At 54.2% G+C, this 18,270-nt stretch overlaps 1 protein-coding gene across 2 annotated transcripts in view; it reads left to right on the plus strand.

Moving 5' to 3' along the window:
• Positions 1–6,916: 6,916 nt before the first annotated feature.
• The window catches only part of trpv6 (transient receptor potential cation channel, subfamily V, member 6), a 164,461-nt gene continuing 153,107 nt past the window's right edge, over positions 6,917–18,270 (plus strand). The window contains exons 1-2 of one of the 2 annotated variants that reach the window (XM_072478605.1): positions 6,917–7,723; positions 17,415–17,512. In XM_072478605.1, the coding sequence (XP_072334706.1) occupies positions 7,593–7,723; positions 17,415–17,512 (229 nt within the window). In that variant the 5' untranslated portion in view covers positions 6,917–7,592. The remainder of the gene's footprint in view (positions 7,724–17,414; positions 17,513–18,270) is intronic. The other variant, XM_072478604.1, reaches the window with a different exon arrangement.

Raw genomic sequence — 18,270 nt, forward strand, 5'->3', positions numbered from 1 at the left:
TATTGAGAGAGCAGAATTGAGAGAATGAGAGAGGGAGAGAGAGAAATATTGAGAGAGAAGGATTGGAAGAGACAACGATGGAGAGAGAAGGTTTGAGAGAGCGAGAAGGATTGGGGAGAGAGGAAAGAATTGAGAACGAATAATTGAGAGAGAGAAGGATTGAGAGAGCGAGAGAGAGAGATGTCATGATATCCATATTAACATATCATGGTGCAATAACACACACACGCTGATGGACAGGTAGACGGATCAATCAACACACACACAACATCACAGCCAATCACCAGTGAGAGCACACGCACTATAAAACATTGAACACCAGAGTTCCCGCTAATTCTACCAGGAGCTAGCTCAGAGCACAGAGCTCACAGCGTGCCACTCAGACATACACCATGTGCTGAGTGCCTCACTAAGATAGTGCTAGGGCTGGGTCCACAGGTTAGCTGGTGAAGTACGAACCACAGCCAGAAGTTAACAGTTGTTATTGTACAGAATAATAAAACAGAGTTGTGCCATCCACAACAGTGTTGGTTCGTTTGTGTATCGGAACACCCAACACAACATGATACCAGGACTTGAAACTCGCCAGCGACTGTGAGACCTACCTGCACATCTTCAAAGATCCACCATCCTGCGCCATGGACACCATCAGCCCGCCGCAGCTGCTCCAATTCACTGGACATCTCGGCGTCAACTGGAAGTTGTTTAAACAGCGCTTCTAGCTCTTCTTAGAAGCCACAGACAGGGGGAATGCATCGGATACCAGGAAGATCGCCCTCCTCCTCTCCACGGCGGGGCAACACGCCATCCACATCTACAACTCCCTGGCATTCGCGGAAGGCGAGGACAAGACGAAGTACAAGATGGTCCTTCTAAAATTTGAGCAACACTTCAGCGTTGAAATGAATGAGAGCTTCGAGAGGTACCTCTTCCAGCAGCGCCTGCAGGGTAAGGATGAGCTTTTTCAATCTTTTTTGACACACCTCCGTATCCTCGTGCAGTCCTGCGGTTATGAGGCCACCTCCGATTCCATAATTCAGGATCAGATAGTTTTTGGGGTCACCTCGGACACCCTATGCCAGCAGCTCCTCAAAATAAAGCGCCTCACCCTAGCCACCGCCATCGAAACCTGCGTCCTCCATGAAAACGCGACCAGCCAATACTCCCAATTTCAGCCGGCCGAATTGGCACAGCAGGGGTCCTACGAGGCCGAGCGGGTCAGGTCGATCGAGTTCCTCCCGGCCCGCGGGCCGGACGAGGGCGGCCATTTTGCGCGCTTTCCGAGGCCTCCCGCGCTTGTTCGCGCCAAAAGAGGGGACGTCGACGCAGAGGGGCGTGATGCGCAGGCGCGCTCTACGCAGGACCGCACTGCGCATGCGCGGTGGTGCAACGAATGCCATGACGTCACGACGTGCGGCAACTGTGGATCCGCACATTTAAAGCAGCAATGTCCGGCCAAAGCGCGACAATGCCTCCGCTGTGGCAGGATGGGCCACTACACTGCCTGCTGTTGAGCAGCTCAACCTGCCAACTCTCCGCAATTCCGCCAGCCTCGCAGGGACTTGCGGGCCATTCAGCCTCCATACACCGAGTCATACCCTGACGACGTGCAGACCGGTGATACCAACGACCGGGAACCCTTCCGCGTTGCGGTAATAGACAGAAATCGGATGTCCCCAAGTAGGACCCACCAGCCGATGCCAGTGCACAGCATTAATCCGGGCGATGAATGGTGTGCCACCCTAACGGTCAACCAATCACCAGTCACATTCCGCTTAGACACTGGTGCCTCCGCCAATCTCACTGCATGGTCAGCCTTCTACACCTTGAAGGTTAAACCACCGATTTGGCCATCCCACTGTCAGTTGGTCGATTACAACGGTAATGTTATCCCGGCTATGGGGTCCTGCCAGCTCGAGGTTGCACACAATTCATACACAGCCACACTGTCTTTTGAGATAGTTGGATCCTCGAAGGACTCTCTGTTAGGCGCACAGGCGTGCAAGATCCTCCACCTCGTTCAGCGGGTACACGCTCTGTCTCCAGAAGGCACGTCCGATTTCCCGGATGCAGACTTTAGGGCGCAGCTCCACTCACTCCTCGCGCACAACCAGGAGGTTTTCGAGGGCATGGGCACACTGTCCTACACTTACAGAATACGGCTCAAACCGGACACCACCCCGGTCATTCACGCATCTCGTAGAGCCCCAGCGCCACTGAAGGTCCGCCTCAAGCAGCAGCTGCAGGATCTGCAGGACCAAGGAGTGCTTTCCCGGGTCACGGAGCCTACGCCATGGGTCAGCTCCATGGTGTGCGTAAAAAAGCCCTCTGGCGAGCTCCGGATCTGCATCAACCCGAATTCGTCGCCCACCTACTAGACTGGGTTTATGAGCCTGTTTGCACATTGGACTCACTGAATTGTTGTGCAACAATGTTAACGTGTTCCTTTTTTTTGTCGTTCCAGGAGTTCTCTTTCGATATTTGATGATTTAATTTGTTTTGTTTGTGGTACAACCTCGTTGCTCTGTTGTAGCAGACACCTTCCTCTGTATATAGTTTAGCCTCATGTACATGTTGTAAATATTGCACACACATACTCAGATGCACTCAGTACACACCAATATTTATTAGCATGTCGGCACATATCCTTTGTGAAAGGGGGATGTCATGATATCCATATTAACATATCATGGTGCAATCACACACACACACTGATGGACAGGTAGATGACAAACCAACACACACACATCGCAGCCAATCACCAGTGAGAGCACTCGCACTATAAAACAGGGAACACCACAATTCCCGCTCATTCTACCAGGAGATAGCTCAGAGCACAGAGCTCACAGCGTGCCACTCAGACATACACCATGTGCTGAGTGCCTCACTAAGATAGTGCTAGGGCTGGGTCCACAGGTTAGCTGGTGAAGTACGAACCACAGCCAGAAGTTCGCAGTTGGTATTGTACAGAATAATAAAACAGAGTTGTACCATCCACAACCGTGTTGGTTCGTTTGTGTATCGGAACACCCAACACGACAAGAGAAACGTATTGAGAGTGAAACAGAGAAGGATTCAGAGAGTCTTAGTTTTAAAGCATGGAAAGCTCCCCTTCATTCCATCGTTCCACTGCTGGCTAAGAAAGCACCCATCGATTCTAATCCCATTTCCATTCCATAGAATCATAGAATCCCTACAGTGCAGAAGGAGGCCATTCGGCCCATCAAGTCTGCACCAACCCTCTTAAAGAGCACCCTACCTTGGCCCAATCCCCCGCCCTATCCCCATAACACCACAATCACCTAACTATTCTAATCTCATTTTCCAGCACTTAATGTGGTGTGAATGTAACTTGTCACTTGTCAGCCCAAGTCTGGATATTGTCCAGGTCTTGCTGCATTTGGACATCCATAAAGGGCGGAGAAATGTTTCCAATGTGACCCTAATTCTGGTGGCCACCTTTGTGTGTGGCTACATCAAACCATGGAGGGATCTTCGGTACAAATACACCAAGGTCGGGATTCTCCGATTGCCGACGCCAAAATCGAGGGTGGTGCCATTTTTCGCATGTTCCGCCCCCTCAAAAACGGCGTCATCGCTGAGTACGCCACACGCCGTTGGAACGGCCTCAGGGCGTCATCTGAGGCCCTCCCCCGATGCGCCGCTTTCCCGACGGCGTCGTCACATGTCCTCTCAGTTTTCGGGGACTTCATGTGACGGCAGCGTTCTGCTGGGCGGGGTGGGGCTTCGGCAGGGGCTGGGGGGGGTGGGTGGGGGAGGTGTGTTCCGGAGGTGGCGAGGGGGGGTTACAGAGGGTCGCTATCTGGCAGGCCGGGTCCCTGCACGGCCGGGCCATGTTGTAGGTCGCGGCAGCTGCAGGTGGCCACTGTGCACATGCGCAGCCACAGACCCAGCCATTCTCCGCCCGTATCTGCAGGTAAAACTTTACATGGCGCGGCTGCTAGCCCCCCACCGGGTGGGGCATTGGTGCGGGGACAGCACCAACATTTTGGTCATAAGGCCAGGCGCTTCCTCCAGACATAGCTGTAAAATCGGAGAATCCAGCGCCAGGTAGCCCCAGGTGCTGAGGGTCTACCTGTCCCTGGTGTTGCGAAGGATGGGTCTGGCCAGGCTTCCGGGGGAGACTCCAAGTAGCTGGACCGTCTGGTACCACCTGTCCCTCGTGGAAACGTTTATGCAGAGGGACACCTTCAACCACAAATCCATCAGGCACTGGTCTGCACCTAACATCCTCGAGGCCCTACGGGAAAAGGAAGTGGTATGTCCTGTCGGATGGATCCCTGAGCAGACTGGCAAAGCCCGTTGATAGAACTCCTCATCGCCAGACGTTTCAAAACGAGCACCGAGACCGAACTGGGCTGGTGCTGAGAAAGACCTTCCCAGTCAAATCTTCCCGACACCCCTAGACTCTCGTCCCCCTCCTTGAGGTGACTGTGGGTGGTGCGGTGGGGGTGAGGGGAGAGACTGCTGTCCACCTCCTCGTGGAATGTGCCTTTATGAAGGAGATCTGGAGAGAGATGAGGTGTTTTCGTCCCCCGAGGTTCGGCCTGAGCAGTTTCCTGTTCCGCGGAACTCTGTGATCTACAGGCTGATCTCAGAGACGCGACCGAGACAAACACCAAGTGCTCCCGGAGGGTCATCAACCCTGTGAAATACTTAATGAGCGGTAGGAAGCTCGGAGTACAGAGGACCAGGGGACTTTGAGCTGCATGTCCTTAGATCCGTGAAGGCAGCAGAACAGTTGGGTACAGTGGTTAAGGCAGCATATAGGATACTTGCCTTTATTAGCCAAGCCATAGAGTTTAACAGCAGGGAGGTTATAATGGAGCTGTATAAGGGCAGTGGCGCAGTGGTTAGCACTGGGACTACGGCGCAGAGGACCCGGGTTTGAATCCTCGACCTGGGTCACTGTCCGTGTGGAGTTTGCACATTCTCCTCGCACCTGCGTGGGTTTCACCCCCACAACCCAAAGACGTGCAGGTTAGGTGGATTGGCCACGCTAAATTGCCCCTTAATTGAAAAAAAAAATTATTGGGTACTCCAAATTTATAAAAAAATGAAAAATAAAAATAATGGAGCTGTGGAAAATGCTGGATAGGCCACAGTTGGGGTATTGTGTACAGCTCTGGAATCCAGGGGCTGGTTTAGCACAGGGCTAAGTCACTGGCTTTGAAAACAGACCAAGGCAGGCCAGCAGCACGGTTCAATTCCCGTACCAGCCTCCCCGAACAGGCGCCGGAATGTGGCGACTAGGGGCTTTTCACAGTAACCTCACTTGAAGCCTACTTGTGACAATAAGCGATTTTCATTTCATATTATAGGAGGGATGTGATAGCATTGGAAAGGGTGCAGAGGAGATTAACCAGGTTGTTGCCTAGACTGGAGGGTTTCAGCTATGAAGAGAGGTTGGATAGACTTGGGTTGTTTTTCTTGGTGGGTGCAGACTCAATGTAGGAATTCTATAGTTTGTGGTCCAACAGAGGTTCTAACCATTGCTCTTCGACAACAACATGGCTGAATCCTCCACCATCAACATCCTGGGGGTTACCATTGACCAGAAACTGAACTGGACCCGGCCACATAAATACTGTGGCTACAAGAGCAGGTCAGAGGCTAAGAATCCTGCGGTAACTCACCTTCTGACTCCCCCAAAGTCTGCCCACCATCTAGAAGACACAAGTCAGGAGTGTGGTGGGATACTCTCCACTTGCCTGGATAAGTGCAGCTGCCAACAGCACTCAAGAACCTCAACACCATCCAGGACAAAGCAGCCCTGCTCGATCATCGCACTAACCACAAACAATCACTCCCTCCACCGCTGACGCACGGTGGCAGCCGTGTGTACCGTCTACAAGATGCACTGCAGCGACTCATCAAAGTTCCTCTGACAGCACTTCGACCCTTGACCTCTGCCACCTAGAAGGGCAAGGGGCAGCAGACACCTGGGAACACCACCGCCTGGAGGTCCCTCTCCCAATCACTCACCAGCCCGACTTGGAAATATGTCGGCTGTTCCTTCACCGTCGCGGTTTCAGAATCCTGGACCTTCCACCCTAACAGCACTGTGGGTGTACCTACACCTCACGGGACTGCAGCGAGTTCAAGATGGTGTCTCAGCAGCACTTTCTGAAGGGGCAATTAGGGATGGGTAATAAATGCTGGGCCTGGCCAGCAACACCCACATCCCGTAAATTAATTTAAAAAAAATCATTGAATCATAGAATTTACAGAGCGGAATGAGACCATTCGGCCCATCGTGTCTGCACCGACCCTTGGGAAGAGCATTCTATTTAAGCCCCTGCCTCCATCCCATCCCCGTAACCCTATCTAAGGGGCAATTTAGCATAACCAATCTACCTAACCTGCCCATCTTTGGACTGCTTGTACGTTGTGCTCCTGCCAACACCATGCAGATAAAGTGGACAGTGGGTTGGGTAATCACCACAGGGCTGCAGTGAGGAATGGGCCAGACCTACACCATGTACAGCAACACAGAGCACCTCACATCTGATGACTAGCTTCGGAGCCACAATGGAGAGAGAACATCGCTCCCACTTGCCCAGTTTTTCATTAACCATGGCTAGTTTACAGGCTCACGCTCTGGCCCTTCCCGTACCATTTCCCCAGCACCTTCAGGCAGTCTAACCCGATGGTGAAAGGGAGGACAAAATATGGCTTGGCCCATTTCCCACAGAACACACTGCTGTTCCTGTCACGGTTTACTCTGGCTCCTCTCAGTTTTACCTGGTCCCCGCATATTGATGAACAAGCCGGCAGCCTACAAAGCCTCGAGCTACTGGGACATTCTCGTCCAGCAGGACTGACTGACTGACTGACCAGGCAGCCCATCCTTACCCTCAGGCTGAATTCCATCTCCCTTGTCACCCCCTGTCTAACCTGTGGAATCTCTCTGCACTTTCCCAAGGCAGGGAAGATCCGGGAGTGCTGGTACCAGCAGTTGGGACTTTTCAAAACCCTGAGAACCAATTCTGCGAGGCACTTTAACCCAGCTCACACACCGACAGCAACAGCAATCGAGCAGTTCGCAGACTTCGAACCAACTCAGCAACTTGCAGGCAATTTTAAACAACGCTTCAGCAACTTTGAAAAACTTTTAACCAACTTTCAACTTGCAAGAAGTTCCAAGCAACTTTAAAAAAAACTTCTCACCAATTTTCAACCTTGAAAATCGTTTAACCACCTTTCAACTTGGAAAAACTTTTGAACAACTTTCAATGCCGAAAAACTTTTAACCAACTTTCTGCGCGAAAAAACTTTCAACCAACTCGGAAAAACGCTGAAACATCTTTGAAAAACTTCCAAACCCAAATTCGAAAAACTTCTAACCAACTTGGGGGATAGCTTAAATCGTTCGGATAAACTTTTAACCTTGTGAACAATTTGGAAAAAAAGCTATTTGTCGGACTTCGAAAAACTTTTGACCAATTGGGAAAATATTTTAATCGACTTGAAGGCGGGGGTAAGGAGCGAGAAAGAGAAGCAGACTTTTCCTGACCGTGCGACAACTCGGTGCTGGGATCGGGACCGGGAGCCGGGAGCTGTCGCCTCAAATGCTCGGAGTCGCGTCGGTCTGTGGGAGGGGAGCCCTGGCCAACTGTTTTAACCAGATGCTCCTGAGGTTGAAACCACAGAGGACAGAATGGCTGGACGTGGGGGAGTTACATCTGTTGCAACAGAACAGGTGAGGAGAGGGGGAGGGGGGGGGGGGGGGGATTTCTACACTGCATGACTCTGAATTGGGAGTGGTGAAGGGGTGAGGTGATTCACTCTGGTGGCCAGAGTAAAGAAAAATAAAATAGACGCTGCTTAAAATGGTGATAGGTGTCAGCACCCGGGATGGAGTTCAATACCTTTGTGGGAAAGCCCCAGGCGGTGCACTGGCAATGCAGACAGCATGTTGGCCGTTATATTTGCTAGGGGATGGCAGGGCGACAGTGAGAAAGCCTTGCTGCTCTTACACAGGGCTTTGGGTTAAAGGGTGGCTGGGGCATTGGGTGCAGTTATGGTCTTTTCACCAGAGCCAGGACAGACTTTCCCAGGGCCGGGGGGGTCAGATTTGCTGACTGCGCGGATTCAAGGGGATGTGGAGGAATTGGGTCGATCGCGTCTAGATTCCCTTAGACCGTACCGAGAAAGGCCTGGCGATCTTACTGAACTGTTCACGTTTCCGAGAAGGTCAGATTTGGTGGATGCTGAGTCCATATGAGTTTTGAGCTCCACCTACCCCCCGCCCCCCCCCACCCCCACCCCCTACCCCCTCCCTTCCCCCCTACCCCACCCCAAGCAGTAACCTTCGATCAACTCACCTAAGTCTTCAGAGGCAGAGAGCCCTTCCACAACCCTCGGAGAGAAATCCATTCTCCTCGCCACCGTCAGAGAAACCCGACAGTGCAAAAGGAGGCCATTCGGCCCATCGTGGCTGCACCGGCCCATCTAGGCCCACTCCCCCACCCTATCCCTGTAACCCCACCTAACCTGCATATCCCTGGATGCTAAAGGACAATTTTATCATGGCCAATCCACCTAACCTGCACATCTTTGGACTATGGGAGGAAACCGGAGCACCCGGAGGAAACCCACGCAGACACAGGGAGAACATGCAAACTCCATATAGATAGTCCCCCGAGGTCGGTATTGAACCCGGGTCCCTGGCCCTGTGAGACGGCAGTGCTAACCACTGTGCCACCGTGCCATCCTAAGAGGGCAACAATCTTAAACGGTCTCACCCACAGGAGGAAACGCCCTTTCCACGGCCACCACCTCCAGGCCATTCGCGATGTTTAAAATCTTCAGCCAAGCACCCCCCCCGACCCTGCTGAACTCCAGTGAGAACCGGCACGGACTGGCGTAATGTCTTTCTGCTCATTCCGCCTCTTGGTTTCAACCACGGTTCCATTTTGGCAGCAGCATTCTGGTGCCCGAGGCCGAGCCCCTGAGCGGCTCTAATCGTGAAGGGCTCCCACCCCAGGGGGTTGGGTCATTACCCGCAGACAGGGTGTTGAACTCGGCCCACAATCACCGCTCGCTGTTTGAAGAAGGTTAACGTTCCCCGTTCTGCTCCTCACTCAGCCCCAATTGTTTCACCTTCCAGCTGGGGAAGTGAGTCGCCAGGTAGACCGACCCGGCCTTTGCACCCAACCCCAACTGCCCCCTCGAGGAGGAGGTGATGTGCTGCCTGCTCGAACCGTGGGGTGTAGGTAAACGCACGGTGATTTCCTCTGCCCTGGTTTAGATGCACCGATAAGCAGCTAGTTTCGCATGACCCTTAGTTTCCAGTTTATTTTTCCATAAATTTAGAGTACCCAATTATTTTTTTCCAATTAAGGGGCAATTTAGCGTGGCCAATCCACCTACCCTGCACATCTTTGTGTTGTGGGGGTGAAACCGACGCAAGCACGGGGAGAATGTGCAAACTCCACACGGACAGTGACCCAGAGCCGGGATCGAACCTGGGACCTCGGCGCCCCGAGGCAGCAGGGCTAACCCACTGCGCCACCGTGCTGCCCTAGTTTCCAGGTTTTTAATCAGTCGGCTGAATTTCAATTCCGCCCAATACTGTGGTGAGACTTGAACCCATGTCGCCTGGGCAGTGGTGGGCCAGCTGCGGTCGGTGGGGGTGGGGGGAGGACCGCCTGGGTTCTGCGTGCGGCCCAGAAGAGACCATTTGTCCCACCGTGTCTGTGCCGGGTTGTGATTTAGTGCCATACGCCTGCCTTTTCCCCTACCCTTTTCACCATACCGCTGCCTTTTCTGTGTAGCCCCTGTCCTACCTAGTACACCCTTTTTACCCCCTACCCCACCTTTTCCATGTACCCCCTGCATTTTCCCCCAAATGCCTGCCTTTTCCGTGGACCCCTGCCTTTCCCCCATTCCCCTGCCTTTCCCCCATGCCCCTGCCTTTCCTCTGTATTCTGCCTTCCCCATGCCCCTGCCTTTCCTCTGTATTTTGCCTTTCCCCCATGCCTCTGCCTTTCCTCTGTATTTTGCCTTTCCCCCATGCCTCTGCCTTTCCTCTGTATTCTGCCTTTCCCCATGCCCCTGCCTTTCCCCTGTATTTTGCCTTTCCCCCATGCCTCTGCCTTTCCTCTGTATTCTGCCTTTCCCCATGCCCCTGCCTTTCCCCTGTATTTTGCCTTTCCCCCATGCCCCTGCCTTTCCCCCATGCCCCTGCCGCTCCTCTGTATTCTGCCTTCCCCCATGCCCCTGCCTTTCCTCTGTATTCTGCCTTTCCCCCATGCCCCTGCCTTTCCTCTGTATTCTGCCTTTCCCCATGCCCCTGCCTTCCCCCTGTATTTTGCCTTTCCCCCATGCCCCTGCCTTTCCTCTGTATTCTGCCTTTCCCCCATTCCCCTGCCTTTCCCCATTCCCTTGCCCGTCCTCCATTCCCCTGCTTTTCCCCCCATACCCCAACATTTTTCCCATACCTCTGCCTTCCCCCAAACCCCCTGCCTGTCCCCCCGGACACCTGTCTATTCCCCCATAGGCCTACAGTTCCCCGTTCCCCTGCCTTTTCCCTGATTCACCTGTCTTTTCCCTGCCTATTCCCCCTATCCCCTGGCATTCCACATGCTCACTGCCTTCCCCACTACCCCCTGCAGTTTCCCCATATACCAGCCTGTTCCCACTACCCCTGTCTTTCCCCTACCCCTTGCCTTTACCCGTACCACTGCATTTTCCCTATACCACTGCCTTTCCCAATGCCCCTGCCTTTCCTCTGTATTCTGCCTTTCCCCATGCCCCTGCCTTTCCCCTGTATTTTGCCTTTCCCCCATGCCTCTGCCTTTCCTCTGTATTCTGCCTTCCCCCATGCCCTGCCTTTTCTCTGTATTCTGCCTTTCCCCATGCCCCTGCCTTTCCCCTGTATTTTGCCTTTCCCCCATTCCCCTGCCTTTCCCCCATTCCCCTGCCGCTCCTCTGTATTCTGCCTTCCCCCATGCCCCTGCCTTTCCTCTGTATTTTGCCTTTCCCCCATGCCTCTGCCTTTCCTCTGTATTCTGCCTTTCCCCATGCCCCTGCCTTTCCCCTGTATTTTGCCTTTCCCCCATGCCCCTGCCTTTCCTCTGTATTCTGCCTTTCCCCCATGCCTCTGCTTTTCCTCTGTATTCTGCCTTTCCCCATGCCCCTGCCTTTCCCCTGTATTTTGCCTTTCCCCCATGCCTCTGCCTTTCCTCTGTATTCTGCCTTTCCCCCATTCCCCTGCCTTTCCCCATTCCCTTGCCCGTCCTCCATTCCCCTGCTTTTCCCCCAATACCCCAATATTTTTCCCATACCTCTGCCTTCCCCCAAACCCCCTGCCTTTCCCCCCGGACACCTGTCTTTTCCCCCATAGGCATACATTTCCCCCCGTTCCCCTGCCTTTTCCCTGATTCACCTGCCTTTTTCCTGCCTATTCCCCCTATCCCCTGGCATTCCCCATGCTCACTGCCTTCCCCGCTACCCCCTGCAGTTTCCCCATATACCAGCCTTTTCCCACTACCCCTGTCTTTCCCCTACCCCTTGCCTTTCCCCCGTACCACTGCATTTTCCCTATACCACTGCCTTTCCCAATGCCCCTGCCTTTCTCTGTGCCCCTGTCTTTCCTCCGATCCCCTGCCTTTCCCCCCTACTCTTGACTTTCTCCTTACCACCTGCTTTTTACCTCCGTACCCATGGCTTTTCCCGGTTCCCCTGCCATTTTCCCTTTTTCCCTGCCCTTTCTCCTGTACCCCTACCTTTTCCCCCATTCCCCTACCTTTTCCCCCATTTCCCTTCCTTTTCCCCATTTCCCTTGCCATTTCCACTGCCATTTCCCCTGTTCTCCTTCCTTTTCCCCATTCCCCTGCCTTTCCCCATTCTACTGCCAGTTCCCTCATTCCCCCATTACACTGCCTTTTTCCACTTACCCCTGATATTTCCCTGTTCCCCAGCGTTTTCCCCTGTACCCCTACCTTTTCCCCCATTCCCCTGCCTTTTCCCCATTCCCTTCCTTTTCCCTTTTCCCCTGCCTTTTCCCCCATACCCCTACCTTTTCCCCCATTCCCCTGCCTTTTCCCCTGTACCCCTAACTTTTCCCCCATTCCTCTGCCTTTTCCCCCATTCCCTTCCTTTTCCCTGAACCCCTGCCTTTTCCCCCATTCCCCTGCCCTTTCCCCTGTAATCCTGCCTTTTCCACCATTCCCCTGCCTTTTTCCCTGTTCCCCAACCTTTCCCTCCAGTACCTCTGCCTTTTCCACCAATCCACTGCTTTTTCCCCATACCCCTCCCCTTTCCCCATTCCCCTAGCATTTCCCCTGTTCCCCTTCCTTTTCGACATTCCCCTGCCTTTTCCCTGAGCTACTTCCCTTTCCCCTATTCCCCCATTACACTGCCTTTTTCCCCATACCCCTAGCTTTTCCCTGTTCCCCTGCCTTTTTCCCTGTACCTCTACCTTTTCCCCCTACCCCTGTCTTTTTCCCCATTCCCCTGCCTTCCCCATACCACTGTCTTTTCCACCAATCCCCTGGCTTTTCTCCATTCCCCTGCCTTTCCTCTGCCTTTTCCCCGTATCCCTGCCTTTCCCCCCGTTCCCCTGCCTTTCCCCCTTACCCTGCCTTTTCCACCATTCACCTGCCTTTTCCACCATTCACCTGCCTTTTCCACATTCCCCTGCCTTTTCGCTGTACCACTGGCTTTTCCCCGTTCCCCTGCCGTTTCCCCGTTCTGCTGCCGTTTCCCCTGTTCCCCAAACATTTTCCCCATAGCCCTGCCGTTTCCACATTCCCCTGCCATTTCCCCTGTTCCCCTGACACACGACCCATCCTTGCCTTTTCCCTCTACCCCTGTCCTGCCTTTCCCCATACCTCTGCCTTTTCCCCTCATACACCTAACGTTCCCCAGTTCCCCTGCCTTTTCCCCGTACCACTGTCTTTCCCCATACCCCTGCCTTTTCCCTCATACACCTACCTTTCCCTTGTTCCCCTGCCTTTTCCCTTTACCACTGCCTTTACAGCATACCGCTGCCGTTCCCCCTCATACACCTACCTTTCCCCTGTTCCCCTGCCTTTTCCCTGTACCACTGCCTTCCCCCCATATTCATACCTTTCCCCCACATCCCTGCCTTTCCCCATACCCTTGATTTCCCTGTACCCCTGTATTTCCCCATTCACCTTGCTTTCCTCCCTGCTATTTAACCATACCCCTATCTTTTCCACTATCCCCCTGCCTCTGCCCGTACCTCTGTCTTTTCCCCAGTTTCCCTGCCTTACCCCAACCCCTGCCATTTCCCCGTACCCCTGCCTTTTCCCCACACTCCTGTCTTTTGCCCATCGCCCTGTTTTTTGCCCATAGCCCTAGCTTAACCCCCTACCCCTGCTTTTCCCTGTGCCCTTGCCATTTCCCCGTAACCCTGTCTTTCCCCATACCCCTGGCTTTTCCACGTACCTCTGCCTTTCCCCCTTCCCTGCCCTTCCCTGTACCCCTGCCTTTGCCCGTTCCCCTGCCTTTTCCCCGTATATGTGCTGTTCTCCTTACACCTGCCATGTTCCCATACCCTTGCCTTCCCCGTTACCCTGCCTTTTCCCCTGTACCCTTGAATTTTCCCCCACACCCCTGCAGTTCCCCCACCTTGCCAGTCACCCTACACCTGCCTTTCCCCATACTTCCTTCTTTTTCCCCATTCCCCTGCCTTTCCCCATTCTGTTGTCTTTTCCCAGTTCTCCTGTCTTTTCCCTGTTCCCCATGCTTTTCTCCAATTCCCCTACCTTTTCCCCCATTCCCCTGCATTTTCCAATACCCCTGCCCTTTCCCATACCCCTGCCTTTTCTCCCATTCCCCTACTTGTTCCCCCATTCCCCTGCCTTTTCCCCATATCCCTGTTTTATCCCATTCCCCTGCCATTCCCCCATTCCCCTGTCTTTTCCCCTGTTTTCCTGCCTTTTCCACATTCCCCTGCCTTTTCCCCTGTTTCCCTGCCTTTTCCCCATTCCCCAGCATTTTCCCATGTATCCCTGCCTTTTCCCCTGTTCTCCTGCTTTTGCCCATTCCCCTGCCCTTTCCCCCATTCCCCTGCCCTTTCCCCCATTCCCCTGCCTTTCCCCATTCCCCTGCCTTTTCCCCATATCCCTGCTTTATCCCGTTCCCCTGCCATTCCCCCATTCCCCTGCCTTTTCCTCTGCACCCTTGCATTTTCCCTGTCCCCCTGACCTTTCCCCATTCCCCTGCCCTTTCCCCCATTCCCCTGCCTTCTCCCCATACCCCTGCCTTTTCCTCTGTTCCCCTGCCTTTTCATCTGTTTCACTGCCTTCTCCCCCGCCTTTGCCCCTGTTCCCCTGCCTTGTCCCCCATTCCCCTGCCTTTTCCCCATTCCTCTGTCTTTTGCCCTGTATCCCTCTCTTTTGCTACGTAGCCCTACATTTTCACCCACACTGCCTGTCTTTCCCCATATCCCAGCCTTTTCTCCGTACCCTGCCTTTTGCGCCGTACCCCTGCCTTTTCCCCATAGACCTATCTTTTCCCCATAACCCTTCCTTTCGCACTGTATCCCGACATTTTTAACCACACCAGCTAACTTTCCCCCTGTTACCCTGTCTTCCCCCCATTCCCCTGCCTTTCCCCCCAACTCCTGCCTTTTCCCCCATTCCCCTACCTTTTCCCCTGTTCACCTGCCTTTTCCCCATTCGCCGGTATTTCCCCCTTAACCCTGACTTTTCCCCCGTAACCCCTGCCTATTGCCCCATACCCCTGCCTTCCCTCCCATACCCCTGCCTTTTCTCCCGTACCCCCGCCTTTCCCTATACCCCTGCCTTTTCCCTGTTTCCCTGCAGGCAGAACACGGGGCACCACCCCACCTGGGGCACCTGAGCAGCAGCCAGGCCCATTCAGGCCCAGTCGCTCCAAAAGACGGCCACCAAAGGGGACCCAATTCTCAGGGCGGGAATCACAGCACGCCACCTCCACTCCTGCTTTACCATCTGGGAACTTACTTGGACATAACGTTAGGGCCCGTAAGGCCAGAATGTTAGTCACCAGTGAGGTTGGTACTGGTCCAGGGCACAGTTTAGTGATAGGCGCTCGGGCATTAATCTGCATATATTTGTGCAATCCACCACAGCCAGCCTGGTCAGTGTCAGGACCGGCAGCCCACGGTTGCACCTCACCGTGACCTATCTCCTCTCTCTCCCTCAGCAGCCAAGGTGCCTGTTTCTCGATGTTTAAAAGCACAAGGGGTGGACGGGGGGAGGGCGGGAGAGAATGAGTTGGGACTGGGCTGGGCTCAGGGATCACCTCAGCTGGTGCTCACAGCTCCGATGTCCCAGGCGGTGAACCAGGAGGCAATCAGAGCATCCCACGCGTGTTGGCCCTGGCGTGCACTTTGTGCCTACCCAGGCCGCATGTCCTGCCCATCCTCGCTCTCCCCCGCCTCCTCCTCGTCGGACGAGGAGTAGTGTTCATCCTCTTCCTCCAGCACATCGCCCCTCAGCTGTGCAATGCTGTGAAGGACCACGATACGGGCGACCCTCTCACCATCATACTGGAGTGACCCTCCAGAGTGGTACAGGCACATGAACTGCAGCTTCAGGATGCTGAAGCACCGCCCAATCTCACCCCTGCTGCCCGGTCATCCCAGTGGGCTCGGTCCACATTGAAATGGATGTATTGAGCCACCTGGGCATATAGGGCCTCCGTGATGGCGTGGATGCACCTGTGTACCAAGGTCTGTGAGATCCCGGACAGGTTCCCACTCGGCGCCTGGAAGAATCCCATGTTGTAAAGGTTCAGGGCGGCCGTCACCTTGACGACCAATGGTAGTGGGTGTCCTCCCCATACCCCCGCGGTGCCAGGTGCACAATGATCAGGCAGATATGTTGCAATGTCTCTCTGCTCAGCATGTCCGCTCCGGCAGGTCCTCGGAATGACAGGCGCTGCCGGAACACACGAGGCCTCATGGGGCGCCTCCTTCCCACCTCCTCCTCGGCCTGTTGGCTCTCCATCCTCGTCGGCTGCCACTTGTTCCACTGGGGCAGGCTCCGCTGCTGCAGCTGCCTCTTCCCCGAGCAGCTCCAGCTCGTCCAGCCGCCGGGCATCCTCTGGGGGGGCGGCCACTTGGAGGAAGGCCACCATTGCTGGTTAAATTCCAATATCCATTGTCTGCAGGGGGTGAAAGGCCAACATGTTAGCATGGCCCTGTGCCCAAAAAGGCCCAACGGGCTACATGTTGCCCCCAGTTGGCACAGTGGGCCCCGCCCCTGCATGCCCCCCCCCCCCACTCCTCTCTGCACCCTGGACCCGGTTAGTGGCCAGAATCGTGGGGGCCTCTCATCCATCCCTGCTGCCTGGGATACCGTAGGCTGCCGCTGCCCTTGCCAGCGTTACGCAGCGTGGCCCCCGACGACCCATAGGGGTAACAGTGGGCATTGCCCTGGGGGGACCACCTAATACCAGCGCGTGGTGGCTGGCCGCGGGTGTGGCATGGCGGAGGGATGGGTGCGGAATAGTGGGGTGGAATGTGGGTGGAGGTGCGGGGGGTGAAGGGTGAGGGCTGGGGGTGTGGGTGTGTTGGGGTGGGGACACCCATACGTCTGGTGTCACTCTGCAGGATCAGAGGCCAAGGTGTGTAGTTAGTGGGGTGCGCAGCAAGATGGCTGCCATGCAGGCTGCGGCAATAGTGATCCGTGCCTGGGCACTGCCCCACTTCTGGTCCCCCCATCACCACGTCCCCCTCCCCGGCCAAAGTGAAACTCATTGTCAGGAATGTCCGGTGGAGGAGGAGAATCGCGCAGGGCCCGGAGAATATCGGGTCGGGCCTGCTAATGATAGGCCAACAGTGTTTACAGTACGTGTGGTCTGAAACGCATTGATGACGCTGTCGAGGTGATAGAGAATTGCGATTTGGTGTGAAACCTGTACCCACCACGATAACAGTGTCGGAAGTGACTTTTCACCCAATCGCGTTTCCCTATTCCAGCGTCGGCAGAGGGAGAACCCCACCGCCAAAACGGAGAACCTATCTGTCTGATTCACTCTCTGTCTCTCTCTCTCTCTCTGTCACTCTATCTGTCTTTCTCTCTCACTCTGTCTCTCTCATACTCGCTCTCTCTCCCTCACTCTGTCTCTCTCTCTCTCTCTGTCACTCTGTCTGTCTTTCTCTCTCACTCTGTCTCTCTCCCCCACTCTCTCTCTCTCCCTCACTCTGTCTGTCTCTCTCTCTCTCTGTCACTGTGTGTCTTTCTCCCTCACTCTGTCTCTCTCCCTCATACTGCCTCTCTCCCTCACTCTCTCTCCCTCTCTCACACTTTGTCTCTCTCTCACTCACTCTGTCTCACACACACTCTGACTGTTTGTCTCTCTCTCTCCCTCTCACTCACTCTATCTGTTTCCTCTCTCTCTCATTCACTCTATCTTTCTCTATCTCACAGGATTCAAGAAAATCCACTGTTTTGTGCAGCCAAAGAAAACAATGTGGCCGGAATCAGTAAACTGCTGACCAGTAACTCGACAGATATCTCCCAAAGAGGTGAGCAGAGAGAGACAGAGTGAGGGAGCCAAACAGAGTGAGAGAGACAGACAGAGCGAGAGAAACAAACAGAGAGAGACAGATAGAGCGAGAGAATCAGAAAGAGTGAGAGAGACAGACAGAGAGAGACAGATAGAGCGAGAGAGAGAGACAGAGCAAGAGAATCAGATAGAGCGAGAGAGACAGACAGAGAGAGACAGACAGAGCGAGAGAATCAGACAGAGTGAGAGAGACAGACAGAGAGAGACAGACAGAGCGAGAGAATCAGACAGAGGGAGAGAGACAGACAGAGCGAGAGAGACAGACAGAGAGAGACAGATAGAGCGAGAGAATCAGACAGAGTGAGAGAGACAGACAGAGCGAGAGAGACAGACAGAGAGAGACAGATAGAGCGAGAGAATCAGACAGAGTGAGAGAGACAGACAGAGAGAGACAGATAGAGCGAGAGAGACAGACAGAGCTAGAGAGACAGACAGAGAGAGACAGACAGAGCTAGAGAGGAAGAGCGAGAGAGACAGAGTGAGAGAGACAGACAGAGTGAGAGAGACAGACAGAGCGAGAGAGAGAGACAGACAGAGCAAGAAAGAGCCAGACAGAGTGAGAGAGACAGACAGAGCCCGACAGGGAGCTAGTGTCATGATATGCAAACATGCATCCAATGAACACTCAGAATAGGACACAACCAATGGGCAGTCAGGACACTCAGAGGTGCCATCACCACAAGGGGGCATGACATAAACACTATAAAAGGAATGAGG

Source organism: Scyliorhinus torazame, chromosome 16 (assembly GCF_047496885.1).
Source record: "Scyliorhinus torazame isolate Kashiwa2021f chromosome 16, sScyTor2.1, whole genome shotgun sequence".
NCBI classification, from domain to species: Eukaryota; Metazoa; Chordata; class Chondrichthyes; order Carcharhiniformes; family Scyliorhinidae; genus Scyliorhinus; species Scyliorhinus torazame.